The sequence below is a fragment of the Aythya ferina genome, assembly GCF_964211825.1.
Source record: "Aythya ferina genome assembly, chromosome: 1".
NCBI lineage: Eukaryota > Metazoa > Chordata > Aves > Anseriformes > Anatidae > Aythya > Aythya ferina.
The window spans coordinates 150055258-150071679 of record NC_140296.1 but is presented as its reverse complement, the minus strand read 5'-3'; the positions used below and the strand labels follow the sequence as shown (position 1 = coordinate 150071679).

Genomic DNA, 16422 nt, shown 5'->3' with positions numbered 1-16422 from the left:
TAGCAGAAAACCTAGTTACAATGGTTTGCTTGATTCTCTGCAACCATTCCTAATATCTAATATACCATTACTATCCTCCTTCCTGTGTTTACACCCAGGCACCCCTTCATCGATTTAGATTACATATGCTTTTCGTTTGCCTCATTCTCACTTAGTCCTTTCACTGCCAACAGCTTCATTCCCTCACCCAAGCTGTTTCCTTTTCTAATTCACTTGCTTCTGTTCCCTTGACATCTTTTCGTTTCCTTAATAACTTCTCTACTCTCAGCAGCCTTATTTGCCCTAGATTTGCTCTCTCCAAACAATTCTTCCTTCCAATCTCCCACCAGAGAGCAGCCACACAGAAGTGTGCCAGCAAATACAATCATGAAACTCTGTGCATCATTGTCCCGGTCCTTTTATTAGCTCTTCTTGGCATCCATCATATGTTCTTGCGTGCTTGACTTAGCACAAAGCACCCCACGGCATCGCTGTAACATCAGCATCCGGACCTGCCAACTGTACCACCTGCAGCTCTTGCCTACTTTGCAATCATCTCCAGCCATTAAATATTGGCGTATCAAACGGTTCTCTTCTCCTTCGGATGGGTCTCATTTAGCTTTCCATCCACATGCCTAACCTTTCTGGTCTCCTTTTATTTTCCATCCTGCCCATTTGCAATCTCTTCAAATTGTGCATCTTCAGCCCGCTTAATTAACGTGCTGTTTACTCTTCTTACAGATCATTAATATTTCCGCAGGGACACTTGCTAAGCAGAATGTCACCTAACACCTTATTAACACTTTACAACTAATAAAGAGCTCTCTAATTTAAAGGGTTGCTTGCCTTTAGGAACTTTTAGTAAAGAGTTATCGTATAAGCTTTATCTTAAAACACGAAGTAGCTTTTCATGTCCCAGAATGTCTTAAACTCTCACTCATAAATAAAAAGGTTACTAACACCAGAATTTCCTGAAATCCCAGAGAAAAATTTCCTAGTAAGCTTTCTAATAAGCTGCTTGCTTGGATTCTTTGGGAAGGAAAAGATCTGTGGGACAAAGCCTTATTCCAAAGACAGTTGCCAAAGGAAACGCCACAACTGCCTGCCACCTCCCACCTGTCCTTCTGCAGTAAGCTGAACTTTTCATCTTAAAAATACTGGGGATCTTGAGAGAGTATGCCAACTTCAAGATTTGGATTTCAAAAGATTACTTGAGGTGAAGATATAATATTAATTTCCCAACTTAATACCTGATGTTACTTCCCCAACACAGAAGTAACTAATCACAAAGACAACGCTTCTCAAATTCCCAAGTACCAAACATTCATATACATCAGTTATACACTTGTTTTGGGGTCATTTTTCTTGACTTAAGTTCTTACCTCCAAAATAATCATTTGCCTATACACAGAACTTTCTCTGACAAAGTTAAAGGCATTCTTAATAAAGGCCTAGGTCAGAATATAAATGAGAACAGCTCCTCACTTTCTTCATATTTCCTTGAAATTTGAAGCATTAGCTTCTATGAATTTTTTCCTCATCCATTTAATCTTAAGTGTCAGGATTTAATTTCTTATTCAGTGTCCTTGAGACATTAAAGCAAAGAATAAGCTTCATACTTTTATGTTCCAGAATGTGATGATTAATACTGTATTTGCTGCTTAGTACAATGCACTAAACAGACCAATTATTGGTCTATTTTAACCACTGCAAAACTCTTAGCTTTATACACTAGTTATTTAGAATGACCGTTGAAAAGTTAACAAAAGTTTTTTAGACACAATATGGCATGGAGTAAGAAAGACCTTCGGCTTACTGAATTCTTACTGTAGTGCAGACTTAAGTTATTCCATGAGAAAGTTATCCTCATTTCTATTTATAAGTTCAAGGATGCAACTCAAAGCAAGCATATTTTTTGTAAGAAAAAATAGATCCAACACTGCCATGAAAAAAAACAACATAAATATTATGAATGAGATATAAAAATGAAAGTGTGTTTGGTTCTCATACATGACCTCATCATAAAAGATCACGTTTAAATCCAAAACTGGGGCTGGGAGAAAAAGTTATTAAAAACAGAACCCCTCTGCTTCTTCAGTTATTTCCTACTGAACGTTGCAGTTGATGTGCTTATCATCATGCCCAGAAAAACAGAAAAAAAACGAGGGAAACTTCTCAGCTCTAATTGTTCCTGTATTGCTATAGTCCACGATCTCAAGAGATGTACCCATCTGGTATGCTTACATTACAGAGTTTTTCCTAGCCAACTAATTATTAGTGAACAGCATTTATTTTCTTTTGGAAATCTTGGACTCTCATTTAACAGTCTTCCTTGACACATTCCACTGTGTTTTGCATTTTTTGTTTGAAAACATACAATTCTAGCTAGCATTATATAATCCAAGCTACTCTCCCATTAAACAGAAAACACATTGAAAAGATTTTTTTTTTGCCTAAGCAGTAGTAAGAGCAAAATAGTTACTTTGGCATTACAGGCAAAAGCATTAAAGACTCAACACCTCTTGAAAGCCCAAGATCAGAGAAGCAGAGAATCACAGAATGGCTTAGGTTGGAAGCGACCTCGCAGACCATCTCGTTCCAACCCCCTGCCATGGGCAGTGACACCTCCCATCAGACCACATTGCCCAAAGCCCCATCCAGCCTGGCCCCGAACACCTCCAGGGATGGGGCATCCACAGCTTCTCTGGGCAGCCTGTGCCAGGGCCTCTCCTCCCTCACAGTAAAGAATTTCTTCCTTGTATCTAATCTAAATCTACCCTTTTTTAGTTTAAATCCATTCCCCTTGTCCTATCCTGCACTCCCTGACCAAGAGTCCCTCCTCAGCTTTCCCATAGTCCCCCTTCAGCTACTGGCAGGCCGCTGTAAGGTCTCCCCGGAGCCTTCTCTTCTCCAGGCTGAACAACCCCAGCTCCCTCAGCCTGTCTCCACAGGAGAGCTGCTCCAGCCCTCCGACCTTTTTAGATCAATACATGACACAATCAGAATTCAGGTATTCAGACAGATTTTCTCTGACTGATTTTTCATACAGGGAAGCTATGATGCCAATCGAAAATTTTGGAACTACCTCATCTGCTATTCTGAAAAATGCAATCTGGATTCCACCAGAATTACAGTACAAAAATCAAGAATTAAAATCCTTGCTCTGGGGCTTGGACAACAACAGTTTCTTGTGTTGGTTCTGGACCTTGCAGGCTAAACAAAACCAATTTCAAAAATCACCTCAGCTTAACCTTACCTTGCTGTGGACATTCCAGCTGTCAAGTGTTACATTAAAAAGCGCCTTCAGTGCCTCAATGGCACAATCTGTCTCTTGCAGAGATAAAGGAGGCCTGTCACGATCTTCCGCTGCTTTATATTCTTCTGTCCATCTTACATTCAGGGAACTTTCCAAGGCCTGCGTCAAAATTTGCACCCCTTGCAGTTCCTGACGCAACTGTGACCTAATATCTGTGTGCAGAAGCGACAAGAGGAAGAGAAGACGCAAATCAAAGCATTTAATGTCACCAACAAGCTGCTGATCCTTGCATTTTTTCAGAAGATTGCAGAGCATGGCTGCAAGATTCAGTTCCAAACTGAGCTTCTGTGCAACAGCACTATTAAAAACTATGTTACAGAGGCATTTTAAAGCTTCTACTATAACAGGAAATTCAGACACCTTCTCCAAAGGGTCTTCCACAGTGTCCAGCTTTGCTAGTCTCATAAGAATCTGCATGTTCCTCTTCGTGGTTACAGGCACTAGAACAGTCTTGTCCCTGGAGAGAATCCGCAGGGCTTCCAGGCAGGCAACTTGACAGGAAGTTTTCGTGTCTTTTTCAAGGATGTTTAGAATCTCCTCGCATAGTTTCTATGTAAATACAAACAAACAAACAGTTTCATCATCTCAACATTGGTGGCAATAGGAAACTACTTCAGCTAAGCTCCTATACAGTTTTTGAGTTTTCAGCTGCCTTGAGACAGTAGGTGTTTTGTATCAGCTTTTCGGAATATAAACCATTACAAAGGACCTCCAAAGCTCATCCAAAGCAGTTTTCCTTATGGAACATAATGCAGTTTCACTGGAAGATGTGGGCTGTAGCAGTTTTACCACCCCATAAACCTGCTGTTTTGTCACCACAGCTTGCCCTTCCAACTGGAAAGGTTCACTGATACTTCATACCGATGTGACTGCGGGGGTAAACAGAAGAAAACAGGAGAACACACAAGGCTTCCCAGGATCTACAGGTCAGAACAGTGACATCTGAATTACAGGAGAATTAACTTTAATGTGACAGAAACAGACAATCAGATGATCAATCAAAAGGGAGAAAAGACAGGACTGAAGAGACTGCTTGGCGGTAAAGGCCTCCAGAGGGTTTTTATGCCTTAAGTCCACAAATCACTCCCAAGTACCAGCGCCAGAAGTGTAATTACAAAGAAGTTCCTAGAGAAGTGCCAATATGAAGTGCATTGTGCTTGACAGGACACAGTTCCTCCCCATTTCTCACCATCCAGCTTTGTGTCTTGACCACTGATGTGAACAACCTACCAAGGAGGCAGAGGAGCGACTGACTGAGGAGCCCTGCTGCACGAGCCACCTCAGCACCTGCCATTCGTGGGATGGTCTCAGCTGGTATTTGTTAGTAAGAAGATGATGAAAAAGCATACAGGAATACCAGTATAGTAGAAAGTAGTTCTTAAGGAACGGCTTTTGGAATTGCAGCTCGCAGCAGCACAAAGAGAAAGGTGGGGAGCACAGCACCCCATCACCCCGACCCAAAGCTCCAAAGGAAAGCCCCACTTGGGACACCCCAACAAGCCTTGTCTGTGACCCCTTACAGCTAAAGCTGAAGTAAAAAAAGAAAGGTCAAATCTAAAGCAGAACAGACACTCCAGAAGGGACAAAAAAAAAAAAAAAAAAAAGGCAAATCTTCAACAATATTAAAAGACAATCTGTAAACAAGTCAGGCAGTAAGAACTCCCAGTATGATTTCTACTATGCTTGTCCCAGGGTGAAGCCCACCCAAAAGCACCACCCAGACGAGTAAGACCGTGCCTCCATCTCCACAGCTCTCACCAGATTTATCCAGTGGGAGCTGGAAACGAGGGGCGAGCTCCAGCTCTCCCTACTGCATGAGCAACAGGAGGATTGGTGGTTAGAGCATTACAGACGCTGCATCGGACTCAGAGCCACTGCTGGGCACCCGTGCAGGAGTATGGGTATGTACCCTGTGATTTTCAAAGCCAAATACCTGGAAGAGATGCTAACCTAACTCTGCTCCCACAGAGCTGTACAGCCCTCTGACTTGAGCACGGTGTGTTAAACCTGGGCTAAATGCTTCTGAGGGTGGCATCTTTGAAGTGTTTAAAAACCAAACAAAGACCTGGGAAACAAGAAACGCCTGGTCTAGATTCACCGTCAAATTACCTGGTTATAGCTCAACTTCTTACAAGAACTTGGTTTCTGTTAAAGGAATCTGCCATGCTATTAACTGCACCCCACAGGCAGATGTGACAGTCACAAAGTCTGTTTGATTTTGATAACACGACCGAATGGACAGATGGGGAACAGATAAGAAAAGGCAGGTTTATCCTGTTCTCTGCCTACAACCATTTGCCTACAAAGGGCCTAATCTTCCCAAATTTAGACTTCTTTTCCTGATGCTGCATCTACCTGCTGCTATGGAAGCGTCACTGCAAAAGGTCAGAAGCACTGCAGGAGATCCCAAAGGGCACCAAGCTCCCGCTGACTTGCCACGGTGGAAGGCAGCCTGACCTCTCTCCATAGATTTGAAGACTACCCTTGCAATTTAATTAAAGATTATGAAAAACATCACCTTATGGCTTCAAATCTTAGTGAAATGCAGCAACAGAAGACTCTTACCTATGATTAATTTACTAAAGATAGATATCGGTGTTTTGGGTTTCTTGTTTTGGAGGTAGCCACCTTCTTGCAACTTGAAACCAAATGAGCATGTTTGTAAACTGCTTCATTTCTCATACCCTCCTGAAGTCTTGGCTGGATAAAAGATTTTACAGTATAAGAAAAGACAGAGTTTATTTTTAAAAGCATTAATTCTACACTGCCTTATGCATACTGTATTAATAACTAAGCCATTACACACTGAAGAACAAGTTACTAAGCTTCCTAGCCATTAGCACAAAATACAGTTTTTATGTATTTATTTTTTTAAGATCTAAGACTCATGAAGTAGAAAGCACCTCAGGACTTATTACAAAATTCTCTGGAGTTCAGATCCTGGCAAGCCATCAAGACTGATTTTGAAGGAAGCAGCACACAGCGGAGATACACTCACACCACCTGTGGGATCAGACCGGGAAACACGGCTGGTTGATCTCAAGGAGGAAAAATTAAAGAATGCGATGCTGGCTGAAGAGCTATTCATAGAAACTTCTGAAGAAAGGAAACAAAATTCACCCTATCACAGGATTGCAGGAGACAACTAAACCCAAAAGTCCTACACACTTTCTGCTTTCTTCTTGATGGTGTGAGGGAAGGGATGTGCAGACAGATGAAAAACAGGAAAAGAACCACAAAAACATCGTCCTTTTCATATTTATTTTTTAGGTGGTACCTCCCCCAGCCCGTAGCCTGTGAGCATGGCATGACCTAAGGCGCACAGATGGTATTTGTTTGGTTGGAAACGAAAGCAGGTGAAAGAATTCAGACAGTGAGGCACCTCCCCTTTCACGTAATGTATTCCGATTGTCCTAGGTTCAGGGGTTTATTGCTACCCCCTCAATTATTGTACAAGTTTAACTTAGTTTTTTACTTCTATCTTTTCAACAACATTCAGAAGGGAGTTGTGACTTCCATTTGTTGTGGAAGAAGCATTTTATGTACTTCTACACAGAATCAAGGTAGTTTTTAAGTCCTTTAAAACTTTTTTTTAATTATAAAACACATTCAGTTCTCTAAAATCCAGTAATTCTCAGCTTTTGTACTGAACACACCGTTCCTTTCATTTCTGCTGCAACATAAGTTACAACATTTTAAAATTTTATTACACGTTATAGCTCTTCCTGGGCTTTGTGCTTTTTGTCTGTTTGAGGAGCAAGATAGTTATTAATCCACTCTGCTCCTTTGCCCTGACAGCATAAAGGCTCGATGCTAACTAAGAATAGGGGCCTATAGGACAATCAATGTCCCAAGATACAGGGGACCTGTTTCCTCTTCTTCGCCCAGCCACAGATCCATGCAAAGAACTATCACCTCCTTATTTCCATTTCATTCGAACTTTTTTGTTTACAGACTAATGAGATTTTTAAAATAAGGTCTCTGTAGGCAGAGGTGCCTCTTACCAGCTGTTTATTTTTTCCTGGCTCAACCTCAAGCAGTAAAACAGACCCCCCTGAAGAACGGGGCACTTCATGAGCTTGCTCTTTGGTCCTGCAGTGCCTGTATGTGAGTTCCTCTCCCATCCCCTCTTTGTCTTTGAAGCAGATGTTTATAAATCACACTTGACCTATGCCCACTTTTTTCAATTCACAGACTACTAAATTTTGACTACACCAGGACTTCACTTCTGTAGCTTCTCAGATACGTAATGTCTTGGTGAGAAAAGGAAAACATTTCCTTTATTTGCTTCTTTCCCTCTGGCAAATCATTCTCTTTGCTTATGCATGCCTTTGGATTAGAGCAGGAAAAAAGACAACACAGTCTCCACCCTGCAAGTATCCAAATCCAAGCAAACAGTACTGCTTTGTTGCATATAAACCAATGCAGATACAGATTATTCAGTGCTACAGAGGTTGCAATTCAAAGGCAAACGAGAAAACCTCTGCTAAAGCATTACAGAAGGAGTGCACACCTTCTCTCCCACTTTCTGGGCTTTTAAGTTTTGAAGCACACCATAGATACTGTATGTACCAGAAGAGGTATGCTCATCACTCCAATTTAAATTAAAGCAAGGAAAAAAATAAGGAAAAAACAAAACACTTGCCAAATTGACTTGAAACTACATCTTGTCCCCATTTCCCACTTTCCTTAGTAAGGGCTCAAAGTCCTAACAGAATTACCAGGAAAGTCCAGCAACGATGGAAGTCCGTCAAGAATGAAGGAAGAAATTCTACACGAACAGAACAACGGAGACGTGCTTGTCTTTGTAACACCTTCCCTCATTTCTCAAGGCAAGTGCTCTTATGCCTCGAAATACACAAGGAAGCCCTAAGTACATTCATCTTGATGGAAGAGCAAGCGGTATTACCACACGGGGAACAATATGAGCATGCCAGACTTACCACACTGTTAGGCTGACCTTAAAAAACAAAAACTGAGCTTTTTTTAAAAAAAGAACTGGTCACAAAATGAAATTAGCCCTCCCTAGTCTCCTTTAAGAGATGAAAAAGAAAAGTGATAGAAACGAGAGTGAATCCATGCTGTGTCTTAGCATGGATTGACATGCAAGGATTGCATGTCAGAGCCCATAACATTCCCATTGTAAATATGTGGCAACAGGCCATGTTTTCCTTCTCCTGCACTGGCTTAAATCCCTCTAGTTCACTTCATCTCCTGACCCCCGTTTTTTACCATTTTCAAATCTCAATTTAAATTCTCTCTAGAGGCTCACGAGAAGTACGTTCTTCATTTAATTCAGCCTACTTCTGCAGCTGTTCAGCGACGAGAATGGTTAATGAAATCAACTTAATGCCACAACGTTCATGTGGAACTGCGTCTCTTCAGCACATCACACAGGTCTGCGGTAGTTCACCTCACTTGGATTGCTATCTGTTCCTCAAACTTACCTGCTGTTTTGCTGTAAATGTGACGATTCACAGCAGCCTCTACCCAATTCCACGCAGATGAAAGAAATGTTAGCACTTGCGTGGCTCTCCAAGATACTCAGAAGCTTCCCTTGAGACAGAAGACCCTCTCACATAAGGCAAAATGATGCATTTTACTTTTATTTGGTGGTATTTTCACTAGACTATGTAGAACAGCATAGAACTGCCTAACAAAGTTGGCTGATTGTTTAGGAGCAGCACTAAAAGAATAATACAAATTGTTTATTCTGTTATTACATTTAAGAATTAAGCATCCAAGACGGTAAGAAAAGTTGAAGAATATTTGAAATATTCATTTATTTCATTTTCTCAGGAAATCAGACGATATCATGTGACACTTTTATCCAACTGTGTTGAATAAAGGCAGAGCCAGATAACCTCCTCTGAAAAGGCCGTGCCCAACGTTTCCCATCCTTTGTGGATGGACGTGGTGCTGGGGGTGAGGGTGCACACTTGTACTCCTCAGGGACTCAGCCTGCCTCCCTTCAAAGGCTCCTTGCTCAGCCTGTGCTGTGTCTGAACACTTGGGCTCTGGGCAGATGGCACTCTGCAGGTAGAGGTGGAGGTGGGGAGCAGACAAAGAAATCTGCTGTGAGGAGCAGAACCAGGTCTGCCTGTCCCACTGGGCACAGAGAGGTGAAATCACGCAGCTGCATTCTCAGCTGCCCTCCTCCCTGAACGGGGAGAGGACAAACCCTGCGCAACCTCCGCAGCCCACTGGTAAAAGAAAGGTTTTAAAGGAGAGGTGGGCTTCACTGGCTCCATCTAACATTTAAACAAGTAAAAACAGCAGAACGCTGGTTGGGAGCAGGCAGGACCAGAAGGAATTACAACACTTGGTACTGACGAAGGACACATCGTAACTTTTCTTCTCTCCAGACTGGTACTCCCCTAAGGGTTTCAGTGAAGCCAGAACAACAGCAATTAACACTAAGACACCACACAGCGTGCCCACAGGAGTGCCTGAGCTTAATGTCTTTATAGGACGCTCACTAGCAGGCTTTAAAAGCTTGCAAAGGAGTCGTTGGAAGGGGAGAAACCCTGTGCCTTTGTGCCTGTGGGATCCTTCAGACCTCCCAGAAGTGTCGCAGTGTCAACAGCACTATGTACTAACAAGTTTTAGGGGGTTATTTATTTATTTATTGAGATTGTGTGTGTGACAGCATCTTGCTCCATCAGGACACTTTACTGCTTCCATCCTTCCGAAGTTCAGATCTGGTACAGTCCCCAGCCTCAGGGAATCCCTCCACATCATGAATTTAATTCCGAGAGCAAGCCCCACAAAACCTTTGATATGATTTATCATCGTCCATTTTGACACCTTTAAAGCATTCAGTAGTCTGGGGAAAAGACTGTTTTGGCAATCTTTGTCCACTAAAGGAGGCCTCGAATTTTACATCTGTTATGCTCAAACTGGACCTGAGCAATAAATCAAGAAAACAGACATCCAAACTTGAGATTAACACTACAGGGCTGACCCAACATGGTAAACTGGAGACAGTTTTCTCATGAAAATGGGGGAAAAGCTGTCAAACTGATTATAACCATTTCCCCTTTTTTTTGTAAACACGAAGATGGAGAAGAAACCAAACACCCTAAGTACTACCAGAGGTGAGGCAGACAAAACAAATTCAGGAGGTAATAATGGAAATTGTGAAGATCCTGGAATTCTAGGAAAGAATATGGCTTATGAATAACACTCTCATTTTTGGACGCTGCTTTTGCTTTCCCCCTCCCCAACTCAGCATCTTGACCCAATTTAAGAGGCCAGTCTTGCACACAGCACAGATGTGTTGCCACTTCACAAGCAGGATTTGGGCCTGTCAAGGTGCAAATGACCGAGAACAAAGCTCAACCTGTTTAGTCAGTTATATAAATGGGGAGAAAGTGGTTCTAAGGAAGGCTTAGGCCAAGGCACGGAGCCACCGAGGGCACACACGAGGCTGCTCCACACAGAGCGAGACCCCTCCCCAAGGTGACAGCCCACTCAAGCTACCCGAAACTTGTTCTGGAGCTGATCCCAGCGTGGACCTAAGGACCAGCTACTTGCCAACCACCACGCTTCTGTCAAGGGCTGCATTTTGAAGACTCAACCTCTCTGCTGTGAAGAACTTCCCGCTGGCTGACAAATGTTTGAGACCGCCAGGAGCTGGTGAAGCTCCTCTGAAGCAAGCACACTGCGAACCAGAGGTCAACGTGCTCCGGAACAGCCAAAGTCTACACTGCCTGCACACGAACGGAACACAGACCTTCAGAAGTTCATTTTTTAATTAGTATATGACAAATTAAGAAGGTATGACACCGACTTGGTCTGACTGACACCTGAGTAGATCTTACAGTAATAGACAGGGTGCCAGCTGGTTTATACCCACAGCACCCACCGTATAAGCCCACATTGACACACACATCTTTAAGTAAGATACAAGCAGGACAAGTTACAGCTCCTATTAGTACATCACTGGATGATAAAAACACAAGCTTGTAGTGTCCTGTGGCCATTGCAATTTGTGGCAGACACATTTACTCATCGAAGCTGACAGCCTTGCCTCATTCTGCCTTCTGAAAGGGACATCCTGCATTCCTCCAGGAGTACAGGACCACAAACTTGCTGACAGTTTGGTCAGGTCACAGCCTAAAGCATCAGATTCGATAACCACGTTATGACAGTGCTGTCTAATACAACTCTTACTGCCTGACCTACCTGGCTTCAACAATCAAGCCATAGTTTTGGCCTGATTGTCCAAATACAGCCCATCTGTGTTCTGAACTTCAAGCCTAGCACATGACTTCCTCAGACTGTGACCCTTGTCTGAACTCTCTTCTTCTGCAATCATTCCAGGCTCACAGCAGAAGGACTGCAAATATGATCAGTTCGAGCGCATTTGATATCACTAAACAAAAAGGGGACTTGCTTATTAGTATGAGGCTCCATCAGTAAGTCTGAGCAACTGCCATTAAATCTGGTGATAACTTCAGCAGTTTGCTCTCAGCAAGAACATGGCACTACTTCACCTTTCAATTTAAAGCATTTTTATTTTAACTGAAGGATGACAGGAGAACGCTAAATGCTTTACAAACACTAATGACATTAAGCACATGCAATTAGGTAGTCATATTAACAAAAAGCAGAACAGAACAACCCCAGCCGCCCCAAATCCTACCACCCAAACCACTGACTGTCTCTTGCCAATTTGGCTTCCGATCTCTATTCATTTCCTTCGTTCTCTAGTTAGCATCTTTCCCCAGCCTAGACACTTTCTCATTCTCAATCTAAAAAGAGGTGGAATGGGTAAGGAGGAAAGAGGGGGAAGAACACAAACACATTAAGAAAGCCAGATCAAGATCCCACTTGAGTTCTACAGATTAAGAAGGATGATGACATAGTCTTGTCACCGCATTACTGATGGTCAGCTTCAAGTAAAGCCAAATGTTTGATCACTGTCTGTAGGTCTTCTGAAGTTTTAGAACTCATTTTTCAGAGGCATCTGTTCAGAGGTGCATTTTTCTTACCTACTTCTTGAAGAACTATGAGGGTGGATTCGAGAATAAAGAACCCCCCAGCTTTTGATCATCATGCATGTGCACCCAAAAGCTGCCTTTAAGAAGGTGGCTCTGGTCACGCATGATTAAGGTCTTTTCTATAAAGAATAACGTGAAAACATTTGAAAGGAAAAAAAATAGTTTTGTTTAGAACAGAAATGTTAAGTCTACTCACTTTCTTAAACACTCCTTGATGACCTTTGTTCAGCATTAAGGTCACAGAAAGATCAACAACTTGCCCAAAACCACGTAGAGAATTTAACCAATTGAGTAATAATTCTATCAAGGATTTTCAGAATACTGAAAGAAACTCCAACGAAGTACAGCAACAGGCTTAGAACACTGAGTAAAACATTATTCAACTGTGTGCACACCTCAGAAACATTCAGCTTACAAACACTTCAATATGCTGATAGTTTTGTCATACTGGCTGTTGCTTCACTACAGCATTCAATATCAATTTAAGTTTCCAAATTCTACACTATATTAAAGTTATTTCCCATAAAAAAATGTTCTATCTCTGCATTTAACACAGATGTAAAACCAAAACAAAACACTACATATACAAGTTTAAAAAAAAAAGTCTCAAAGTCTGTGACAGCTGCTCTGTAAAGTATAAAAAGCAAAGCAGAAAAAGATGCTTTCAGGGAGCTTCCAGGTCTGTGAAACAAAACAATTGTGAAGATTGTGGGGAAGACCTCCATGCAACATTTCTGGTTTTTGTTTTATTTTGATTTACTAGAGACAACAGCATTACATACCATTTACTTAGCTTTCAGTATTACTTTTATACTGAACTGCACACAAGAGTGCAGTCTGGCTAGGACTAAAAGTCATTTGTGCAATGAAGAATTGTAATTTTGGGATTACAGCACGCACAACACTGATGGTTTTGTAAATTCGAAGGACTGAGAGATTTATCAGCCCATTCATTTCTACCAGCAAAAGGACTTAAGACCTTAAAAAACATTTAGATTTTGCACAAAATCATGGAGTGAATCAACGTGTGCCCTATTTGAGATGAGCTATCCTAACAGCAATGTTGCAACTCTGATTTCACAGTTTATTTCAGAAATAGAGGAAGCGTGCAACCTCATTCATTAATGAACATTTCTCAAATAAATACACAGATCTGCCCAAAATCTAATTAGAGAAAAAAATAATCAAGGGTCTTGTCATTCTATATTATGCCATAAAAAATAACATTAGGGAAAAAATATCAAGGTCACTCCAAGCTTTAAATGCAAGGCTGTGGATGAACCTCAAGGGACCTCTTTGGCCCCGACACACCTGCACAGCTCTGTGCTGTAACACAAGAACTCCTCATCTCTGGAACCTCACATGCATGGTATACATTTTGATCATTACAGCTTCCTTGGGCATAACAGTCTTCTGTGGCTTTGTCTCCCTTACAATTTCATAGCTTTCTTCTACACTGACTCCATCTTTAACATAGTTGAAGTATCTAATATAGACAAGAGATACATCTGTGCTGTCACTACCTGCAGGGAAAAGAAAAAGCTGAAAATGTTTTGCAAAGTTTTTATATCAGGTCCTGAAAAAAAAAGTAGCTTTATTTTTCTACCCTCAAACTTGTACACAACAAAATTATTTGCAGGCTTGTCTGCTACTATTTTTTATTGACACAGGTGTTTCTGCTGCAGACTTTGTTTCTCACTTTCAGAAAAAGAAAAGGAGAGAGGGGGCTCATCATGTTTCTTACACTGAAGAGAAACTACAACTGAGTACTATAATCACTATTTGCATCATCTCACGGGGGCAGCTAACATTAGGGACTACTTTTCCTTTGTTATACTTCAAAGTAGAGCATGAGAGGAGCTCGACAGCCTACTTTCCTTACCTTTCTTTTATCTTCATCTGCTGGATCAAATCTGAAAATGGCCCGATTCTGTTAAAAAAAGAAAAAGTTTGCATTTGTTATGCATGAACTTTAGCTGTTGAATTTGTAACACTTGCTAAACTATTATAAAAAAATAAGAGTTTGATTAAAAAAGCATAGCAAGTGAGACAATAACCACGTCAACTTGTGTCCTTCTCCCACTTTACCCACCCCTGAGAGCTTCAGGAAGTGCCTCCAACGAACAATTTCACAGTTTCCTCACTACTGGTGCAGAACAAGCCTTGATCTATGGGCTGTGTTCGTGATGTTTATTAACCCTCACACATGGCACTTCACAGGGTGAAAAGCGTTAGCCCTACATTTACTTCTTACAGATACCTTATTACTACAACTCCTCCCTGAGCAAGTCTTGTTGACAAGCTTTTGACTGTGCTTTGAAGTGTCCCAAACTGGAATGATCATAATATGATCTTGCCCAGGAAAACAAGAAGTGCAAATGAAATAAGCCTTACTACAAAAAATACCATTTTTTTTTTCCCTTTCCAGTTTCCACACTGTGGTGTTTCCCTAACACACTATCAAGTTATTTGTTTCTCTAACACAGTTAAGCACAAGGCAGACGTGGTCTAGCAACTTGTTTCCCTTTAAGCACTTCAAATAGTAACTGAGTCCAGTTCTAGGTTCAGCATCCTGAAGTGTGTCATTAGAGAAATACTACTCAAATGACCAAGTTTATTCTGCCAGTCAATGAGCACAGCAGTAGTACAAGACAGTTACTTTAATGCTATTTAATAGCTTTTGAGCTAAATGAGTAAATGTGATGAATGGCTTCTAAGAAGTATTAAGATCTAAATTTCTTTTATTTCTAATAGAAATTTTTGCAGCACTGTGCAAGGGACTGAAAAAGAAAGGCAACCCTCACGGCACATTAGTGGGCCCCTTCGGGTTCCTGACAGCAGCTCACCGTTACACAGGAAGACCTCAGCCAGCCACCCTACCATTACAAATTCCCACCATCAGTCAGATCCCGAAGGATGGTAGGAAAATAATTCATTTCTGTCACTGGGCTCCCAGCGCCACTGCTGAACAATGTGAGTTCAGAAAGATGCCAGCCCCGGGCAGGTGAACATTAACTGCCCAGCATTTCACCAGGAGTAGGCAATCCTTGCTTTTGCATGGGAACGTTTTTGGAAATAATAAAGAAATGTGGTGACAGTACGTAGTTTAAGTACTGAAGGAACATTGGTTAGGAATAATCACTGCAAACGGGACAGGTCTGCTCTTTATCCTCTGTCAGATCAGTTTCTCTCATGAGAGCTGTTCTATAGCCACCTGCACCTTAAAACTGCACATTATCCACCCCTTCCTTTCATTTATAGCGTATTTAGTATGTTACTTGGAAAGACTAAAAACCAAAAGGAACAGGTGAGGACCTGGGACCTGCGGTACTCTGCCCAGCCTTTGTGGCCCACGGGGAACCCACCCGCGTCGGTAACACGCGACACAAAAAGATGCAGGAAGCGTTAAGGCAGACTTCTGAAGGAGAAACACAGCCAGGGAAACGTCAGACAGGATTAGGAGCCCCCTGTGCCACTCCAGGAAAAGCATTTAGCTATTTAGCTACACACGCAGCTCCAAACCTCAATGCAAACCTCAAAGCTAGAGATGCCAGAGCAGAAAGCACGCCAGCCCTCGCTCTCCTTGAGAATTCAACTTCAGCCTAAAAAATTCATCTGGGTGTCACTCGGCTGAAGGCGTCTGACAGGGGGCCCCTGCCAAGAGCAGATGTGGGCGATGGGAGGCCCCCTGGGGCAGCACAAGGCTGAACTCGGCCCTCGCAGCCCCTCAGGGAGCGCCCTGCAGCCTCCCCCACACCAAGGCAGCCTCCCTCTGCCCAGGCAGCCCACCTCAGGGCGAGGAAGCGAGTGGCACCGCTGGATTTAACACATTTGAGGGCATAAACCAGCTCCCAGCCGAACCTCGGAGACCTCAGAGCCCCCCACACCAACCCCATGTCCCCCGACCTCTCCCCTCAGGGCACCCCCGTCCCCCCCGCACCCCACAAGATGGAGGCGGGCGTTACCTCCTCGTTGTACCGCGCCAGGGCCCGCTCCACCGCCTCGGCTGCCCCTCGGCCCTGCGCGGCCTCCAGCGCGGCTCCCAGCCCGGCTCCCGGCCCCTCGCCCCGCTCCATCCCGGTCCCGATCCCGATCCCGGTCCCGGTCGCGGTCCCGGTCCCG

General features: G+C 42.7%; 1 protein-coding gene across 1 annotated transcript in view; it reads right to left on the bottom strand.

Annotated features, from left to right (window-relative positions):
* The window catches only part of RIC8B (RIC8 guanine nucleotide exchange factor B), a 34805-nt gene extending 18383 nt beyond the window's left edge, over positions 1-16422 (bottom strand). Inside the window, exons 1-3 of the mRNA XM_084505605.1 lie at positions 16266-16422; positions 14183-14230; positions 3236-3844 (exon numbers count right to left, since the gene is read on the bottom strand). Of these exons, the coding sequence (XP_084361731.1) occupies positions 3236-3844; positions 14183-14230; positions 16266-16376 (768 nt within the window). The 5' untranslated portion in view covers positions 16377-16422. The remainder of the gene's footprint in view (positions 1-3235; positions 3845-14182; positions 14231-16265) is intronic.